Genomic DNA, 21,129 nt, shown 5'->3' on the forward strand with positions numbered 1-21,129 from the left:
CTATTAAACTGTCCTGCCATCTTCAATGATCTGTGGTCAAGCACCTTAAGATCCGTCTGTTCTTCTGAACTTCCTCTTGTTTTATTCATTGAACACTTCCTTGTACTTCTTCCAAAGTGCATTACCGTACAATTATCAAGGTTAAATTCCATCTCTTTGTATCATCCAAAAACTTCCTTATGATACCACTCCCATTCTCATCTACCTTATTTATGAATATCCCAAATAATAATGGACCCAACACTACTCACTGCAGAACAACCCCCACTGCTTATCAGGAGCCAGTCACAAAAACAGCCTTCTACCACCACTGTCTGCCGCTGAGCTAAATCTAGATCCAACTTGACAAAAAACCCTGGATCCAATGTGTTTTTGCTGCTTTTATCAATTTCCCTTGTAGGACCTTGTCAAAGGTCTGTCTGAAGTCCATAAAAAGTACGTAAACTGTTCTGTCTCATCTACTCACTCGCTTGTCTCCCCATAAATTCAACCAGATTAGGCTTGACCTTTCTTTGACAAAGGCATGCTGACAATCCTGATCAAACCTTGCCTCTCTAAATGGCGAATAATTGTCTCCTTTAGTATTTTCTGCAATAGATTCCATAGTGGGTCTGTTCCAGCAGGGGAACAGAGTAGAGAGGAATGCTGCTGGAAGAATCTGCTGCACAGGCTGAAAAATGTGATTCCGAGAATAGGGCTATCAGATTGTTGCCTGACTGTGTTGGCTGCCCTCTGGGGCACCCGCACCAACCAACCCAACCGCCCCGTGGCTGAACACTTTTAACTCCCCCTCCCACTCCGCCAAGGACATGCAGGTCCTTGGCCTCCTCCACCACCAGACCATAGCAACACGACGCCTGGAGGAAGAGCGCCTCATCTTCTGCCTAGGAACCCTCCAACCACAAGGGATGAATGCAGATTTCTCCAGCTTTCTCATTTCCCCTCCCCCCACCTTTTCTCAGCCCCAACCCTCAGACTCAGCACCGCCTTCTTGACCTGCAATCTTCTTCCCGACCTCTCCGCCCCACCCCCTCTCTGGCCTATCACCCTCACCTGAACCTCCTTCCACCTATCGTATTCCCAACGCCCCTCCCCCAAGTCCCTCCTCCCTACCTTTTATCTTAGCCTGCTTGGCACACCCTCCTCATTCCTGAAGAAGGGCTTATGCCCAAAACGTCGATTCTCCTCCTTTGATGCTGTCTGACCTGCTGCGCTTTTCCAGCAACACATTTTTAAGCTCTGATCTCCAGCATCTGCAGTCCTCACTTTCTCCTTTGGATTAGGAGTCCAGTAATACAAACACAATGACATTATACCCATTTTATATGATTGAGTAGTGATTTGCTGACGCACTGTATGTTTATAGATGTTTGAATTTAATAGCTACATTTTGCATCATCCTTGCTAATAAAATAATTTATTGTACTGTTTACTAAGTTGCTGTTTACTTGCATGGATTAATTTAACGCACAAAAATAAAATTTGGATTGTTTTTGTACATGTAGTACAATGTACAGTTGTGTAAAATGCAAAATAAGTTTCGTGCATTGATAACTAGATTAGTGATCATAACCAATATTCATTTGAATGATCCCAGCTAATGATAATACTAGACAAATCAGATCCCAGAAGGAAACCTGATTTGATCATATTTTTCATTTTGGTAATGGGTTATCATTGTGGTTATTCTCTGAAGATTGCAGATGTTCATTAACATCAGACTACAAGTTTATTATACAACAAAAAAAAATGAAAATATAGATGAAAGTTATAAAGATCTGAACACAAACAGGAAAGCAAAATTTCAATCCGTTCCCCGAACACTATCCTTTTACAGCCATTAACCCCGAAACTCCCTCAATCAGGAGATGAAAGAAACAGGTAAGTCCACCCTCTAGATGTGATACAGAAAGGAATTCTCTGATATTTCAATACTAAAAAATAGTAATGTTAGCACAGATGTAATTGAACTTTACAGTGTTTTCAAAATATTTCTTATTTATTAGATGTAAATAGCTTAGTTTATTCTATTTAACCTTATTTTATTCTACGTAATAAACTTTTGTATTGTTAAAACCAAAATGCATTATTCTGTGCTTGTATTTCCATGAAAGATCACTTTTTTAAAATAAAAACAAATCAAAACATGATCTTTCAAGCCAGTCTTTATTTTGGAATCTGACTTTTCCAGTAGTAATATAGCTGGGATCATAACAATATGAACATCCCATCCACTAACATCACAGGGTTTTACCTTGGCACTGGAGTCACATGCTTTCTTGGAATTGATGCACCTTGGTCACTTATAAATGATTTTCTGTCCTTTTTCAAAAAGAGAACCTTCACAGGACTAGCCCATATCTACCTTCCTGACTGTGAAATCCGTTCCCGATATGTATGTATGTATAACACCTTTCATCACACATTTTGTAATCATCGATCATAGATCTGTTATGGAACTGTAATTATTTGGCAGGATTACAATTGATAATCCAGTACTGAAGGATTTTTTTTCCTTTGAAGGCTGTTCCGATGAAATCAAAGCATGTTGGAGATCCACAAAAACCTGTGAGTGACAGGGGCTGGCCACAACAAAACAGGTATTGCCTTCAATTTAAACTTTGACTTTATGTGAAATAATTAAAGATTTCGCCAAGCCAGTGAACTCCTTTTAGAAAGGTAATTGGGTCTATGGGTATTTGTATAACTGTATTCCAAAATGAATTTGCACTTACCAGAGAGAAGCAGCCATCCAGAAATTAAGGAAGTAGGGATTAAAACATAATTTCTTGTGTACATTCTTTATGAAAAAATGAACCAAAAACAATGGAATTAATGCCTGTAGCTATAGGCTCTTTAGCTGGGCATCAACAGCAAGAAGAATATAAGATGTTTTTGTTCAAAGAGAGATAACAAAATTCTAGAGACAAATACTATAATTTAAAAAATGGATTTTGAAAAAGAAAGTCCACCTTTACTCAACAAATAATTTAAAGTAACGGAAAGGGTACGGTGGTAGGGTTGGTATACATGTTTCAGAAAGTCTTTGGGAAAGTTCCACATAATACACTTACAGCAAAGGTCAGTGTGTGTGCAGTTAACAGCCTGTCAATTTTTTAAAAAAATTGTACTTGAAATCTAGGTTTCTCCAACTAGGCTAGTATTTATATCCCATCATCTTGGAGCAATTGTTACTTGCCATTTGTCAGTCCAAACCTGGATGTTGTCTTATCATGCTGTATATGGATAGCTTCAGTATCTGAGGAGTTGTTAATGGTGTTAACCATTGTAGCATTGCAACATTTCCCACTCTGACATTATGATAGATCCCTACTCTGACTTTATGATAGAGGGGAAGTCATTGAAAAGCAGCTTTATTTTGGGCCTACCCTAGGGAGCTCTTGCAGTCATGTCCTGAGGCTGAGATGAATGAACTCCAACAATCACAACCATTTTCCTTTACATAGGTATGACTAATGGGGAGTATTTCTCCTGATTCCCATTGCCTCCCATTTTTCAAAGGCTTGTTGCTACTCTATGCTGTCACATTCTGCCAATATGTCTCTCACGCTTACCTTCTCTTGTTTGTCCATGGTGGGACCAAGGTTGTAATGAGGTCAGTCGTGAGTGGCTCTGCAGAACCCAAACTGTCTGTCAGTGAACACTTTATTCCATTATAATTGCTGCTTGGTCACACTGTCGATGACCCCTTCCATCACTTCACTGGTGATTAACACTCAACTGATAGGCAGTAATTGAACAGGTTTTATTTGCCCTGCTTTCTGTGAAAATGACATACCTAGGCAATTTTTGACATTGCCTAGTAGGTTCCATTGTTGTAACTGTACTGGAACAGCTTGGCCACAATAAGGCTAGTTCTGGGGGACAAACCTTCACTATAGTTGGGCTTTGACAATGTTCCATAGTCTTTGCAGTAACCAGAATATTGAGCCATTTCTTGATACTACCTGGAGTGAATCTAATTGGCTGAAATCTAGAATCTGGAATGCTTGGGACCTCAGAACAAGGCTGAGATAGATTGTGCATTCAACACCTCTGGCTGAAGACGTAGACATGTATTTCATCCTTGACTTTTGCACTAATATACTAAGGTTCCCTGTAGTTGGTTAGTTGCCCAAGACAATTCACACTTTGTGACACAATTGCAGAGTTTAGATCTCATCCACTGGTTATTGATTGCTTAGCTTTACCTCCTACATGATGCTTCAACTGTATTACCATTACCATCAAGGCAGGAAATCAACCCTGATTCATTAGAGAGTGCAGGAAGGCATACCAAGAACAGCACCAGACGTACCTAAAAATGAAATATCAACCTGGTGAAGCTACCAAACAGGACTACGTGAATGTCCATCAGCATAAGCAGCAAGTAACAGACAGAGCTGAAAATGTGTTGCTGGAAAAGCGCAGCAGGTCAGGCAGCACCCAAGGAGCAGGAGAATTGATGTTTCGGGTATGAGCCCGAAGAAGGGCTCATGCCCGAAACATCGATTCTCCTGCTCCTTGGATGCTGCCTGACCTGCTGCGCTTTTCCAGCAACACATTTTCAGCTCTAATCTCCAGCATCTGCAGTCCTCACTTTCTCCTAGAAGTAACAGACAGAGCCAAGCAATCCCACAACCAACAGATCTGATCTAAGCTCTGTGGTCCTGCCACATCCAGTCGCGAAGAAAGGGGGATAATTAAACAGTTCACTGAAGGAGGAGGCTGCACAAGTATCCCCATTCTCAATGATGGCAGATCCCAAAACATTAGTGCAAAAGTTAAGGCTGAAGTATTCTCAAAAATCTTTAGCCAGAAGCGCCGATTGGATTATCCATCTTAGCCTCCTACAGTGATCCCCAGTCTTTCTCATACCAATCTTCAGCCAATTTAAGTCATTCCACGTGACATCAAGAATCGGTTGGAGACACTTGAGAAAGCATTGACTATGGGCCCTGACAATATTCTAGCCAGAGCAGAGTCATAGAGATATATATACAGCAGGGAAAAAGCCTTTTTGGTCCAACTCAATTATGCCGACCAGCTATCCCAAATAAGTGCAGTCACATTTGGCAGCATTTGCTCCATATCCCTCTAAACCCTTCCTATTCATATATCCATCCAGATGCCTTTTAAATGTTGTAACTGTACCAGCCTCCACCACTTCCTCTGACAGCTCATTCCAGACATGTGTTGAAAATTTGCCCTTTAGGTCCTTTTTAAATCTTTCCTCTCATCTAAAACCTCTGACTCCCCTTTTGGACTCCCCCATCCCAAGGGAAAGACCTAATCAATTTATCTTGTCCATGCCTCTCATGCTGTTATAGACCTCAGTAAGATCACCCCTCGGCCTCTGACACTTCAAGGAAAATAGCCCCAGTCTATTCAGTCTCTCCTTATAGCTCAAACTTCCAACTCTGGCAACATCCTTAGAAATCTTTTCTGATCTCTTTCAAGTTTCACAGCATCCTTCTTATAGTAGGAAGACCAGAATTGCCTGCAGTATTCCAAATGACTTGTGCTCCATAGCTTGTTGCTCCCATAGCCAAATTCTTCCAGTGCGTTTACAACAAACTGATAATGTGGATAATTTCCCAGGTATGTCCTGTACATAAAAAGTATGACAAATCCAACACTGCCAATTACAGTCCCATCAGTCTACTCTCAGTCATCAGTAAAGTGATGATATCAACAGTGCCATCAAACAGCACTGTTCAGCAATAACCTGCTTAGTGACGCCCAGTTTGGATTCTTATACGTAGCTCCTTAACCTTATTACAGCCATGCTTCAAATGTAGACAGAACAGCTGCATTCCAGAGATGATGTGAGAGTGACAGCCTTTGATATCAAGGCTGCAGTCGACTGAGTGTGGCATCAAGGAGCCTGAGCAAAACTGGGATCACTGGGTATCAGGGGTAAACTCTGCTGGTTGAAGTCATACCTGGCGCATAGGAAGATGATTGTGGTTGTTGAATGTCAGTCACCTCAGCTTCAGGACATCTCCTCAGGAGTTCCTTAGGGTAGTGTCCTAGGCCAACCATCTTCAGTTGTTTCATCTATGGCCTTTCCTCCATAATAAGGCTCTTTTGGGGATGTTTGCCAATGATTGCACAATGACAATGCTCAGTGCCATTTGCAACTCCTCGGGTACTGAAGTAGCCCATATTCAAATGGAACAAGATCTGGATGATTTCCAGGCTTGTACTGACAAATGGCAAATAGCATTTATGCCAGACTATGACCATCACCAAGAGGAGACAACATAACTACCCCACTTTGCCATTTAATGGTGTTATCATAACTCAGTCCCCCAATATCAACATCCTGTGGGTTACTGTTGACCAGAAATATAACTGGAGTCACCATATAAAAACAGTGGCTACAAGAGCAGATCAGAGATGAGGAATATTGCGGCAAGTAACTCAACTACTGACTCTCCACGGCATAGGCAAAGGTGAGGACTGCAGATGCTGAAGACTTAGAATCGAGAGTGTGGTGCTGGAAAAGCACAGCAAGTCAGGCAGTATCTGAGGAGCAGGAGAATTGACGTTTGGGGGCAAAAGCCCTTCGTCAGGAATGAGGCTGTGAGCCGAGGATGTTGGGGCTGGGGTGGGGGGAGATAGGTCAGAGTGTGATAGGTAGATGGTGGTAGGGAAAATGGTGATAGGTCGGAGAGGATGGTGTAATAGATAGGTGGGAAGGAAGATGGGCATGTAGGACAGGTCATGAGGGTGGTGCCGAGTTGGAAGGTTGGAACTCAGATAAGGTGGAGGGAGGGGAAATTAGGAAACTGGTGAAATCCACATTGATACCATGGGTTGGCGGGTCCTGAGCCAGGCGTCGGGTAGTTAGGGAGTGGCAGTGGAGGAGGCCCAGGACCTACATGTCCTCGGCAGAGTGGGAAGGGGAGTTGAAGTGTTCGACCACAGTGCAGTGGGGTTGGTTAGTGAGGGTGTCCCAGAGATGTTCTCTGAAGTGTTCTATGATAGGCGTCCTGTCTCCCCAATGTAGAGGAGACAGCGTCAGGAGTAAAGGATACAGTAAATGACGTGTGGAAGTGCAAGTGAAACTTTGATAGATGTGGAAGGCTCCTTTGTGGCCTTGGACGGAAGTGAGCAGGGAGGTGTGGGCGCAGGTTTTGCAATTCCTGCAGTGGCTGGGGAAAGTGCCGGGAGGGGAGGGTGAGTTGGTTGCTTTATGATGTGGTGCTAATCAAGCAGGCTGCTTTGTTCTGAATGGTGTCAGAGTTATACAGCACAGAAATACAGCCATTCGTCCATGCCGACCAAACAAAACTAGTCCCACTTGACCCATATCCCTCTAAATTTTCCAACTCCGGTACCTCCACAGCATGTCCACCACCCAAAGTCAGGAGTGTGATGGAATAGCCCCCACATGTCTGAATGGGTGCAGCTCCAGCAACACTCAAGAAGCTTAACAATTCCTGGATATCATTGAAGCCTAGCCTGATGAGTGACAAAGAACATTTGCACCATATGGTTCCCAAACAATGATCAACTCTGACAAATAAGAATCTAACCATATATCATTGACATTTAATGGCTTTATGTTCACTGAATTCCCCACTATCATCATCCTGTGGGCAAATGTTGATGAGAAACTGAACTGAACCTGCTTTATAAATACTGTGGCTACAAAAGCAGGTTAGAGGGTAGAAATTGAAAACACATTTGGACAGGTACATGAGTTGGAAAAGTTTAGAGGGATGTGGGTCAAACACAAGCAAATGGGACTAGTTTTGTTTGGTTGGCATGGACGAATGGGACCAAAGGATCTGTTTCTGTGCTGTATGACACTCTACACCATTCAGGACAAAGCAGCTTGCTTGATCGGCACCACGTCGTAAAGCAAACCTCCCACCCCACCCTCACCCCATAACTACCACCAGCACTCAGTAGCAGCAGTGTGTACTGTCTGCAAGATGCACTGTGGAAATTCACCAAAGATCGTTAGATCGCATATTCCAAACACATGACCATTCCCATCTAGAAGGACAAGGCAACAGATATATGGGAGCACCTGCAAGTTCTCCTCCAAGCCACTAACCATCCTGACTTGGAACTGTATTGCTGTTCCTTCACTGTCACTGGAGTGGTGTGTGGAGGTTAATGTGTTTTTAAATGTCAGTATTGATAAAATGGTCACATATTTTGCTGGGTTCATTATTTGATAAAAGCAAGTTTTACCGTTACGTTTGAAGATTCTAACCTTATTACCTGCATGTCTAGTATTTAATTTTTATTAACATTAAGCTTATGATTGAATTTCTTTTCCAGTGTATTTTCAGAAGCTGGCTTGAGCTCTCCAACTCCATCTTGTGGTCAAAGTGTGGTAATTATCATACTATAGATCATATTCAGTGTCTTTAAAACATATTCAGTGTTATCAAAGTTTATGGAAAATGCATTTAAAATGTTAAAATTGACCTGGAAGTAACCACAAGCAATGGCTTACAGCTATGATGAAGCAAGATTAAAACGTCAAGAGTTAAGTTCAAGAATTATAGAGTCATAGAGATGTACAGCATGGAAACAGACCCTTCGGTCCAACCCGTCCATGCCGACCAGATATCCCAACCCAATCTAGTCCCACCTGCCAGCACCCGGCCCATATCCCTCCAAACCCTTCCTATTCATATACCCATCCAAATGCCTTTTAAATGTTGCAATTGTACCAGCCTCCACCACTTCCTCCGGCAGTTCATTCCATACACGTACCACCCACTGCATGAAAACGTTGCCTCTTAGGTTCTTTTATACCTTTCCCCTCTCACCCTAAACCTATGCCCTCTAGTTCTGGATTCCCCGACCCCTGGGAAAAGACTTTGCCTATTTATCCTGTCCATGCCCATCATGATTTTATAAACCTCTATACAGTCACCCCTCAGCTTCTGACGCTCCAGGGAAAACAGCCCCAGCCTATTCAACCTCTCCCTACAGCTCAAATCCTCCAACCCTGGCAACATCCTTGTAAGTCTTTTCTGAACTCTTTCAAGTTTCATAACATCTTTCCGATAGGAGGGAGACCAGAATTGCATGCAATATTCCAACAGTGGCCTAACTAATGTCCTGTACAGCCGCAACATGACCTCCCAACTCCTGCACTCAATACTCTGACCAATAAAGGAAAGCATACCAAATGCCGCCTTCACTATCGTATCGACCTGCGACTCCACTTTCAAGAAGCTATGAGCCTGCACAGCAAAGTCTCTTTGTTCAGCAACACTCCCTAGGACCTTCCCATTTAAGTTTATAGGTCCTGTTCTGATTTGCTTTTCCAAATGCAGTACCTTGCATTTATCAAAATTAAACTGCATCTGCCACTCCTCAGCTCATTGGCTCATCTGATCAATATCCCGTTGTAATCTGAGTAAACCTCTTCGCTGTTCTCTATGCTTGCAATTTTAGTGTCATTTGCAAACTTACTAACTATATCTCCTATGTTCACATCCAAATCATTTATGTACATGACAAAAAATAGTGGACTCAGCTCTGACCTTTGTGGCACACCACTGGTCACAGCCCTCCAGTCTGAAAAGCAACCCTCCACCACCACCCTCTGTCTTCTAGTTAGTTCTGTATCTAAATGGTTAGTTCTCCCTGTATTCCATGAGATCTGACTTTGCTAACCAGTCTCCCATGGGAAATCTTGTTGAGCACCTTACTGAATTCCAAATGGATCATGTCTACGGTTTTGCCCTCATCAATCCTTTTTGTAACTTCTTCAAAAAAAAGCTTAATCAAGTTTGTGAGACATGATTTCCCAGGCACAAAGCCATGTTGACTATCCATAATCAGTTCTTGCCTTTTTAAGTATGTATAAATCCTGTCCCACAGGAGTCACTCCAACAACTTGCCCACCAACAACGTCAGGCTCACCGGTCGATAATTCCCTGGCTTTTCCTTAACACCTTTCTTAAGTAGTGGCACCACGTTAGCCAACCTGCAGTCTTCCGGCACCTCACCTGTGACTATTGATGATACAAATATCTCAGCAAGTGGCCCAGCAATCATTTCCCTAGCTTCCCACAGAACTCTAGGGTACACCTGATCAGGTCCTGGGGATTGTGCAGCAGTTTAGTCAATTTTAAATATAAAGAATTTTATAGCAGTCTGCCCAAAGGGTTTTGCTTTTTTTCTCTTCTGTTCATAAATTATGTCGAATAGTAGAACTTGGGTTAGCAGCTTAATATGCAAAAGTCGAGTGAATTGATTCACTTTAAATAGAATTCTAGTTTTATTACTTGTTTAACTTGTCCCAACTGGTTAGAGTGTGAATGTCAGCCCTCTGAGCAAGTTTATTTATCAGCATTTCAATCCAGAGAGCCAATGAGGAAGAACCAATATAAATCCTTACAACAATCATGAAACTAGAACTGTGTAGTATGGATCTTCAAATGTTGAAATCTCTCAAAGCTCAGAAATTCTTATTCATCTTTTCTTTTTGCAGATTAACAAAATAATTGTCCTTAAGATAGTTGTACATTATATCAACTGAAATTTAGTGTTGTCAAATGATTATTACAGTCAATATTACAAAAAAAATTAATGGGTTAGGAGCAGGAGAATGAATTTGGATACTCTGTTTACCAGGTTTCAAATGTGGGGTGCTCAGAATCTGAGTTACAGAGAAGACGTGAGCAACTACTCGTAGAACAGACCAGAAGAGAAGCGCAGCTTGCAGCTCAGCAATATGAAGAAGAAAGAATCCGAACTAAACAAATTCAAAAAGAGGCCGTTCTTGACTTTGTGAGAGTAAGCAATAATATTTCAAAGATTTAAATGCAATATCTTGCTCATTTCCCAAGAATGTTCCAAAATGAAGCACATTAGTAATTGTACTGATGAAATGATCTGCAGTTTTGTTTTCCATCTTGTTTGTAACGATTTTACTGACCTAAGTAGCTAAAGAAATGGCAGACCAGGTTCAGTAAGATGAATTGCCAACCTGTTTTAATTTCTCACGGATTGTTTAAACATCTGTTCTGGATTTCTACTGAAGCTGTTCTGTAGCACTCAAGAGATTTATGGGTTCACTGCCTATGCTCAATATCCCCAAATAGTCCAGCTGAAGTCAAATGATTCTAAGTTGTATTGTTCTTTATGATATGATACTTTTCTTAGTTCCCTGAACCCAGTCATTTCAAGGAGGGATTATGGTGTCTATGTCAACATGTATGTTTCCCCCATTGTCTTTAAAAACTGTCCTCACGTTTAAACCTTGACCTGTTCTGAATTGTCAGTGTACCTCACCTGCTGCTCTTTAAAAGGTAATTCATCATTTAAGTTAAGGTAATTAACTTAAAATGAAGTTAATAGTAAAAATAAGGTCAGTAGTTTGTGCAAAATTTGTGTTTCCTAGTCCTGTTGATCTTTTTTCAAAAGATAGGATTCTCGAGTCAAATGAAAATGGCTGACTTTTGCATATTAATCTGTACAGAGGACTTTAGCAACAACTTGTACATGGTGGCAGTGTAAAAATCAATCTTTTCCTTGATCCAGTGTCTTTATAGGTGATTGCTAATTAGAGATAGAAGATGTTTGCTGCATCCCAGTCCAGGAATGTCAAATCTAACTGTCATTACGTTTGCCTGTGGTCTAAATCAGGCATCTAAATTTGAGGTCGATGTAGTCTGTTTGGCTCCATTTCATGTTGAGTTACCACCTGAACAATTGGGCAAGTTTGACTACCTCGTGTCGAGGCTTTCTATCAGATGAATTTGTTTCACAAGTCACAAGAAACAATGAATGAAGTCCCTAAGAAGATATTTTCAACATAATAAAACCCAAATAAAATTTTCATACATATGTAGTAACACAAAAATGTTCATTTAAAAATTCAAACATATTCCATTTTAATTATCATGGATTATTTGCATTCAACATGTGAATAAAAGATGGAAACAACGCTGCTTGGCAAAATTTCACGTTATGCCTAGAATGGGAAGTATATAATTTGAGTTGAAAGATGTAGGAATAGCCATTAATTAATCACAATCCAATTTAGGGAGCTGCCACTTCAATATAATTTATAGAAATGGTAATTAAATTGCTAGTGTTTGTGCTTTATCTCCCTGCAGCAAAAAAGTGGTCAAAGTCCTCAGAAACAAAGTCTGTCTGACAGCGATCACAGCGATGTAAGTGCTCTGCAGATTTAGGTGGATGTTAGAGAATAGAGTGAGTGGGGAGGGATCTTTTGTTTTAAGGCTCAGTCATTTTAGTGCTACCTAAGCTTTCACTTTAAGGGACAGTATCATCTTAAATCTTTGTTAAGCAAAAGGATCACATATCAGAATACGTGATGTTTGTGTCTGGTCTATCTTTATACTTATCACGCTGTACTTCTTTACAGCACTTCATTTAGACTAATTAAGTAATTTACTTAATTAATCAAGTAATTAGTTTGGAGGTTATTGTAGTATTCATCGTTTCCCAAAGGAAATTTATATGTAGGTATTCTATAATACTGTACCGACATTTCCATTTTGAAATATCAAGTTCCTAATTAATTTTGATTTTCTGTCTTGCTATTGAAGGAGCTACATAAGTTGTTGCTATCTCACTTTCTGGAGTCAATGATAATTTTCTAATGTGTTTTAGAAATACTTTCTGTCAAGAATTTTTATTGACAATAAAATTGAGAAGAATAGTATAATTAACAATTTCATTTAAATAGGTTAATGTTGATATAGGATGTGCTAACATGTGATGTTCGTCAAATGGTTTAAACACAGAAGGAAGTCATTTGACCTGCCTTTTTTGTGCTGGCCCGGAAGTCATGTTTATTCTGGCTATGTGCCACTCCTCTACTGCCTTCTCCTGCAGCTCAGGAATATTTTTTTTAATGGGATAATGTCCAACAAATTTTGAACACCTCAGTTGATTCTACATCCACCACACTCTTCAGGTACTACACTCCAGATCCTAAACACATTGTGGAAAAGTTTTTCCTATATCTTCATTGCCTCTCTTCCCCATTACCTCAAATCTGTGCCCTGTGGTTCCTGATTATTACACCAGTGGGAACAGTTCTTCCTATGCGCTCTTTCCAGACCTCTTATGATTTTGAGTCTGTCAATCAAATCTCATCGCAACCTTTTCTTCTCCATGGAGAAAAGTCTGAGCTTTTCCAGTATTTCTGTGTAAGTGAAATTCTTCATTTCAGGAACCATTTGTATGCATCTGTTTTCCAGTTTTTTCCTCTCCCTTGTTACGATTACAAGCTTAGGCTGTGCTTGACTGTTCGCTCTACAATTCGATTAAAATCAAAATTGCAAGAGTAAGTTGTAGTTGCTGTGCATTGTTTCATTAGCTAAATGTTTTCATTTGATGGCCAAACAGTTTGGGTTTGGTGTATTTTTAAGTTGAAAGATAAAAATATTAATGCTGTTCAATAGTATTTTCAAAATAATTCACCATGACAATTAGAACATCCTTGTCATCATCTTTTCTCCAGCTTCTTTGTGCAGGTTAGGTGGTTAACTGTGGTAAAGGTGGGGTTAAGTGGATAGGGTGGGATGCTGTTTAGAGGGTCAATGCAGACTCAATTGGCCAAATGGTCTCTTCATGTATTGTAGGCATTCTATCGTTCTGTAATTCCATTTTACTCTATCGTCACCTATTCATCAGTTAATCCCACTATGTTCAGTCTCTTATGGCCACATCATTCCATGTGGCCTTAGGCTCTTCACTGCTTCCTCTCTGGCAGACTCATTTCCACCATTCACCTCAACATGTCTTTTCTCTCTGCAACACGTGATCATGCTATTCCATTCTCTTCTTGACTGCTCGGTTTGATGCTTGCACAATCTCACTGACCTTGCTTATAATAATGTTCTTTCTGCACTTCATCTCATCTCATGGTTATCCAGTTGTTCTTCCCTTTGTTTTCGATTTTGTTCTATATAATGAGGCTGATCTAAAAACTTCCTTTTAAGTTCTTCATTTTGCTTTCAGCGGTAGATTGTATTTCTTATAATATACTACTTGTTCCAATTACTCCAACCAGAGCTAATCTGTTGTTCAATTTCCATTCCTGTACTTTCAACTCAGCCATGGATAATCATCATTACTAAATCTTCAAAAATTCTGAAAACCGTTTGTCTCAGATTTCCTAATTCGGTTATGTGTATTTACTCTGCAAATGCAATTTAGCTAAACGTGCAGTTTATCTAGATCTTGAAAATAGTTTCAAGAACTGACAAGTGCGAGTTAGAGTTTTGTCTAAATCATAGTGAACCAAATCATGCAAATGTAAAATATATAACATGATGTGTAGTCTAATTTCTTGCATTTGATTGAAGTCCTGAATTATTCATTATATATTAATTGTTTGCCTCCATACAGAACTTGTGTTATTTTGGCTTGGTGTAACTGTTATGATCATTAGTTTGCTTCTGTTGGGAATGTTTGTTGTATTTTATTCATCTCTTTCCTCATTCCCCTCCCTCAGCTCCCCAAATATTTCCCTATCAGACGATCCCAGCATACAGATGATAGCGCCTTATTAGTGGTAAGAGTGTGACTGCATGGATTGACCTATATTTTAGAAGATTAGATCATAGAAATGGCATGATGTCTAATCTATCAAATTACCAATCATTATCTTAAGATTTGCTGAATAGCACAACCCACATAAAAATGGAATAATCCCTTGTACTTTCTCACTGGAGAAGATCCAGTGGCACTTACAGAAACAAAAAAATTCTACAACTGGTGCCTTTCCTAAATGACATCCTGTGACAATAACTTAAAGGTTGCAGACAAAGAAAAGAAAAACTGAGTAATCTTGCATCTGGACTGTTTGTAAAAATAGTTACTGATCAATACGATGTACATTTTGTGTTCTTGAATGCAAGAGATATAATGGTGCTGTTCTTTGATTATAATTACTTGTTAAACACTGAACAATTGACAATACATAGAGCATGATGAATGGGAAGTTGAGTCATCATCCACCTTTTTTTTCATTTCTTGAACTTGATTATTGAATCCAGCCTAAACTAATTAGAAGAGCATCATCTCACACGCTGCTTATTATGTATCGATATGAAATAAAACTTGCCAACTTCATTAATTTTATAATGGGTGTAGGTCCACAGAAAAAGAAGTCCACAGATTGGTGGCTTCTACTGGAGAATAGCTGATTTAGGAAGTGGAATAATTTGTACTGGTTGTATAGCACATTGCAGGCAGAACAGCTGGATCTTTAATTTACATCTAATATAACTGCTTTTTGAGAAACATTTAATGCTGGTGCTAGATATTCATTATTTCCTTCCTAATTTGTATAATTTCTCCTGGTTGATTTTGTTTTGGTAATTGCCACTAAAGATGCTCAATAACATATTAAAACCAAAATTACATCAAAGACTTTAAGTTCACTGTTTTAACCTCTACTTCCTTCAGCAAGATAGTTGAATGATTGCATTATTTTATTTATCTTTCACTTAGATATGGTAACATGGTGTGCTAAAAGCCTAATTTGAACTTTTTCTCAACGATTTCTGCACAGCACTCATTTCACTTTGGCTCAGTTGAGGCTTTATGGTTTAGAATCCAACTCAAACCTTTAATGCCTAACATCCTGGACTGTTTGGTGAACAGTGTGTTTGAATATATCAACCAAAAGCACGTTACAAGTTCACCTGGGGAAAATACTTTGTTGAACATCTGATTTGTTGCCACCACACTTACATAATGCATTCAGGAGTACCAAAACAAAAGGAGTGTTTGTATTGTTATGTCAACCTTGCACTAATGACCTCTGTTACGGGTGCACAAATTAAGTGGCAATGAGAACGTAAAGTGGGGAACAAGAAAAGACTTGGTCTCTGCTCTAGTCTATATACCATCCACCCATAATAACTTCAATCCTGCCATTAAAGTCCTGACAAATGCCAGCATCGAAGAGAAGGAATGACTTTATAGAGTTTTATAAAATCATGAGGTGCATGTAAATAGACAAGGTGTTTTCCCCAGGATGGGGGAGTCCAAAACTAGAGGGCATAGGTTTAAGGTGAGAGGGAAAATATTTAGTAGGGACGGAACAGGCAACTTTTTCATGCAGAGGATGGTGCATGTATGGATTGAGCGGCCAGAGGAAGTGGTGCAAGCTGGTACAATTAGAACATTTAAAAGATTTCTGGATAGGTGTATGAATAGGAAGGGTTTAGAGGGATGTGGGCATTTCTATGACTCTAATTCCCAAATCATAATTCAGCATGATATTGAGCGAACTTCAAATCTCCTTTCTCCATCTGCCCTGCAAAGATGACAAGTTCCTTCCCCGTTAGCAAAGTAATCCTCATAATGCATTGACTGACATGATATAACCACGAAAACTATTCCAGTAATCTCCAATTCTGTCCCCTTCCAGATACTTATGCAGTACACTTATGCAGGGTCTCGTACATTTGCGAGGGCTTTTCACTGGTTTGTGGAAATGGGGAAGTTTTTTTTGTTCTCACTTGTTAGTGAAAAAATTGGTGATTTAAGGTGAGGCCTTGAAAAGGAAAAGGATTAAAACTTGCAAGTCATCTTCAAATAATCAAGTTATGCAAATGCTGAAATGAATACAAAGCTGGAAAGAAGATGGGGCATGCAAACTTTGCAAACTCAAAAGCTTTCCAGGTGACTCTTATTCAACTTGAAATTGGAATCTGCAGTGGTTTGTGCTATTCACATCAGTTTTGCCTAATAGTGATTTATTCACAATTAGTTGATTTGACTTGAAACTGTAGTTGATGACAATCTTGCCTGGACCATGAGGCATGGGATTATGTTGTGTTGCATGTACTCCACACCTGCTGAACATTCTATCTACAGTATTAACCGATGGATGACTCATTGCTGCGGTGGAGCATACAGAATGCATGTTCACATGCTGCAAAATAGATGTATATAATGTTATTATAATATATACATCTCAAAGCTTTTAGATTACCTAAGCATCAGAATATTTTGTTCTCAAGTTATTTGAAGTAACAATTGTACAAAGAAGTGAGTTGAAATCTGCTAATTCTTCCTGCAAAGCCACTGCTCTAAAACAATTCCATTTCTATTCTAAATCATTGTTCATAATTTTTAAGCTGGATTTTTGACACCAACTTTAAACTTTCAAATTTTTCCCATGTTTAACTAAGTCATACCAATTTTGTAAATTTTATTGATTTAATCTAAATTATTTTTCAGTTTATTAGACATTATTACATTTTCTAATTAGGGTATTCCGTTAATTTTTTTTACTTCTTTTTATTTCAAAAAGTATATTTGTTTTTATTTGAAGGTGCAACAGCTTTAATTCTTAGTTGGCTTATTACTTTCACTGAGATACCTTGTGTTTATTTGCATTCTTTTATTTTGCTATCTGTTTAAATTTCACAATATTTTCAGCAGCCAAAGTTTAAGCTAAGTCTTTGTTTCTCACAAGACCCCTAAAGGCAGAATCTGAGAAATGACAGCACAATATAGTGCCGTTACGTTGGCCCTCGATTCGATAATGTCATCGTCCATTATGAACTTAAATTCTTCCCTCACTTGAGCTGCTTTCTCTGGATTGAATCTGTAAGGATGTGTTTTATAGGTAATGCATCCCCTATATTAACATCTTAAGTCATGAAAAATGTTTCCCTGTCCTATTAACACAAATCAATTTGAGTTTGTGATAACCTTTGTGACTTCCTTTTATAGCTGTCTAGAAGATCTGTATTACCCAATCTGATTGCTGGAGTGTCAACCTTTGAGTCTTCAATTTCAGATTTCTCCTGTAATTGTTCTGATATTTTTGTTTTACTTGTTTTCTACTGCATAAAAGCATTTTTTCTCCTGACTGTCCTCCATATCATAATATCTCTTAAATACCTCTTCAATGCACTAGCTGATTTTTCCTTCTGTCTGTAGCACCAGCATATTTTATACCATTCAGTTTGTTCTTGATTTGAAAAGTTTCGGGCAGTATTGATGTTGATAGTTCCCGAGAGATAGGTAACAGCACATACACCTTGTCTCCATCTCCACTCTAAAAATTTAAATGGCTGTAGTTTTCATTAACAGTTGAGCACTGCTAAAATACTTTTTGCCAAATTCACATGTGTTGGGTTATTTTCTTTATGAAACTCAAATTAGAATGGAAGGTTGTTTCTTGTGGTTTGATACTCATTTTTTCTTGAATCTTTTTAAGTGGCCCTCTCTCTTCATGTCCGTGTATCATTGCAAAAGGACTGAATGCTATGGTCAAGCTCAATATCTGTTTTGGCAAAGCGTAACAAGAGAGTTCCTTTATTCCAATGCTTAAGACATTCTTGATAATATGCTCTAATTGTAGTCATCTTTGTTTGATACTATCTTTACAATGAGCCTTGAGATGGTAGTTGATTTTGGGGGTAAGATATAAATTATTTTATCTCAAACTAATCATCATCTCTTTGAATACTTGTGACATACAGTTAAATTAAGATTTGAATTTTATTTTATTGAGTAATTCATATCTTGTTTAAAAATTGAAACAATGTAACCACTACCATTTTAGTTGTACTTTTTCCTTGATTTGCTCATTCAGGAAACCTTGTTGAAACATCCATAATTGTTAAAAGATGGTTTTGCATTCTTGGTTTTAGGTAGGGTTTCTATCCCATCCATTCAGACCTCCCAACTAGTTCTTCGAAAACTGGAATCGGAATTAATGATGCAGGTTTAATTGATGGTGGGATCTTCCCCACTAACTGGCCTGGTGCAATCTTGACTCTCCAGCAATAGAATTTTCTAATATTTTCACCATGTTTTTTCCCTGCTTGTAAAATTTCATATGATTGACCCAGTCGTCTTCTGATATTTGAGATGGCCTCAATTATCTCAATAGTATTGTCTTACTATTCTCAATAATAAGTCATAAAATTTAGGTGTTGAGTATGATTCGTTTTCTGAACAGATTGTTTGATATAATCTGTTTGATTCAGGATCTGTTTTTGTACTATTAAAGACGGTATGCTTAAATTATAAGTCTCATTCTTCGTTTTTATTTAAAATTTTAAAAACTGTACTGAATAACTGAATTTCCAAGTCATCTCCCTGTTTCATAGACTCCTCTTCCTGTCTAATTTTAAATGCCAGCTATCTAAATACAATATGGTTAGGAAACACGCAAGAATATTCCTCCTGTGGCATCTCTTTTTTTTTAACCTCCAAAGATTGTTTCACCACCATTAGTGAGGCCAGTAATTTTGAAACAGCCAAGTCATTTCCCAAGGTAAAATCAATTCATTTGAAGTGGATTTATTTCATTGCTCCAATTAAAACTTCTGAATTTTCTCACTCTTTAATCCAACTCTGTATAACGGGTCCAGTTTGTATCTTCCGTGGAAACTGCCAACCAATATTTTTTCCTTCATGAGCACCTCTGGATGACATATATGTTTCATCGACTGGCTCCTGTGCCTGTCAACATCTTTGTTGATTTACTTCCTTGATTTGATGCATGAGGAAATACCTCTTGTTTTAAATCTTTTTAAGAATCAGCGTCTACAGTGGATTGATTGTTTTTGCTGGTAGTCTTAAGAATTTTCATGACAGTCGTCTCTCCCTTCTTAGTAAATTGTGAGGGAATATATTCCCTTTGTGTTACTGCTACATTTCCTGATACTCTCTTTTCTTGAGGATACTTTTACATTCCTCCTCCTGCACTCAGTCTCATATTTAACTTCCATCACTTTGGTATGTCCAATGAAAGCAGATTATTTTCTTTACATGACTTTTTCATATGAACCTTTCTCCTTTATTATATTAGCATCCTGTGTTTGTTCCCTCAAAGTAGTATCCCGACCATCTGCAGATTTTCTATGCTTCTGATTTCTTTGTAGCTTCCCAAATTACCATCTCCCCACCTGTGTTAGATATCATAAGTATCTGCAGAACTGCTCCTTCTGTGATTTTTTGATCCTTGACACTCTGAATAAGTTTTTCATTTACAAGAATGCTATTTATGAATTATTCCATAATCATAACTTTCCTCCCATTCTAAAACAAAACCACAGCTCTCACAGCATTTATTTTTCTCTTGCAAATCTTACACATGTATGAATAGGTTTATTTCAGGTTCTAAGTTCGACGGCCTTAAGGGACCAGCTCATAAATATTGAGTATTGCTTTGTTTTAGCTCCCTTGAGAAGGTGGGTGATCAGTCGCTGTCTTGAATCACTGTGTTTCGTGTAGGTGCACCAATGCTGTTCAGGAGGACATTGCAGGATTTTAATCAAGTGACATTGAAGGATCAGTAAAATATTTCCAAGCCAGGATAGTGAATGGATTGGAGTGAAATTTACAGAGGGTCGTGTTCCCATATCTGCTGGCCTAATCTTTAGAGATGGCAGCAGTCATGGACCGTGCTGTCTTAAGAAGTCATGGTGAATTTCTACAGTGCATCTTGTAGATGATAAACATTGGTGCTACAGATCATGATAGGGTAGTGACTGAACATTTGTAGATGTGGTGCCATTCAAAAAGGCTGCTTTGTCCTGGATGGTGTCAAGATTCTTGAGTATTGTTGCAGTTTCACTTATTCAGGCAAATGGTGACTATTGCATCACTCTCCTAACTGGTATCTTTTAGATGGTGGATGGGCTTTGGTTATTGCAGGATTCATTGTCTCTAATCTGTCTTGTCATCATTGTATTTGTATGGCTTGTCCAGTTAAGTTTCTGATCAGTGGTAACCTCCAGGATGTTGAGAGTGGAAATTCAACCATCGAATATCCAAGGGCATGGTTAGATTCTGTCTTATTGGAGATGGTCGTTACCAGACACTTAGTGGGCATAAATTTTATTTGCCACTTGTCAACTTAAATCTGGACATTGGTCAGATCTTGCAGGATTTGAACATAGACTGTTAACTACTTGAGAAGTCGCGAATGATGCTAAACATTGTACAATCATCTGCGAACATGCCTACTTCTGGCCTTATAATGGAGGGATGGCCATTGATGAAGCAGCAGAAGATGGTTGAGCCTAGGATATTACCCTGAGAAACTCTTGTAGAGATGTCCTGGGACAAAGATGACTGCCTACCAGCAACCACAGCCTTCTTCCTTTGCATCAGGTATGACTCCAAACA

At 39.0% G+C, this 21,129-nt stretch overlaps 1 protein-coding gene across 9 annotated transcripts in view; it reads left to right on the forward strand.

Moving 5' to 3' along the window:
- The window catches only part of lrch3 (leucine-rich repeats and calponin homology (CH) domain containing 3), a 196,946-nt gene that overhangs the window by 142,984 nt on the left and 32,833 nt on the right, over positions 1-21,129 (forward strand). For 4 of the 9 annotated variants that reach the window (XM_043702400.2, XM_087993517.1, XM_087993516.1 and 1 more), the window contains exons 10-14: positions 2,524-2,600; positions 8,302-8,356; positions 10,618-10,779; positions 12,105-12,161; positions 14,477-14,536. In XM_043702400.2, the coding sequence (XP_043558335.1) occupies positions 2,524-2,600; positions 8,302-8,356; positions 10,618-10,779; positions 12,105-12,161; positions 14,477-14,536 (411 nt within the window). The remainder of the gene's footprint in view (positions 1-2,523; positions 2,601-8,301; positions 8,357-10,617; positions 10,780-12,104; positions 12,162-14,476; positions 14,537-21,129) is intronic. The other 5 variants (XM_043702399.2, XM_043702403.2, XM_043702401.2 and 2 more) reach the window with 3 other exon arrangements.

This window comes from Chiloscyllium plagiosum, unplaced genomic scaffold (assembly GCF_037043375.1).
Source record: "Chiloscyllium plagiosum isolate Xiang-an unplaced genomic scaffold, Cpla_swu_hap1 HiC_scaffold_13, whole genome shotgun sequence".
Classification (NCBI taxonomy): domain Eukaryota; kingdom Metazoa; phylum Chordata; class Chondrichthyes; order Orectolobiformes; family Hemiscylliidae; genus Chiloscyllium; species Chiloscyllium plagiosum.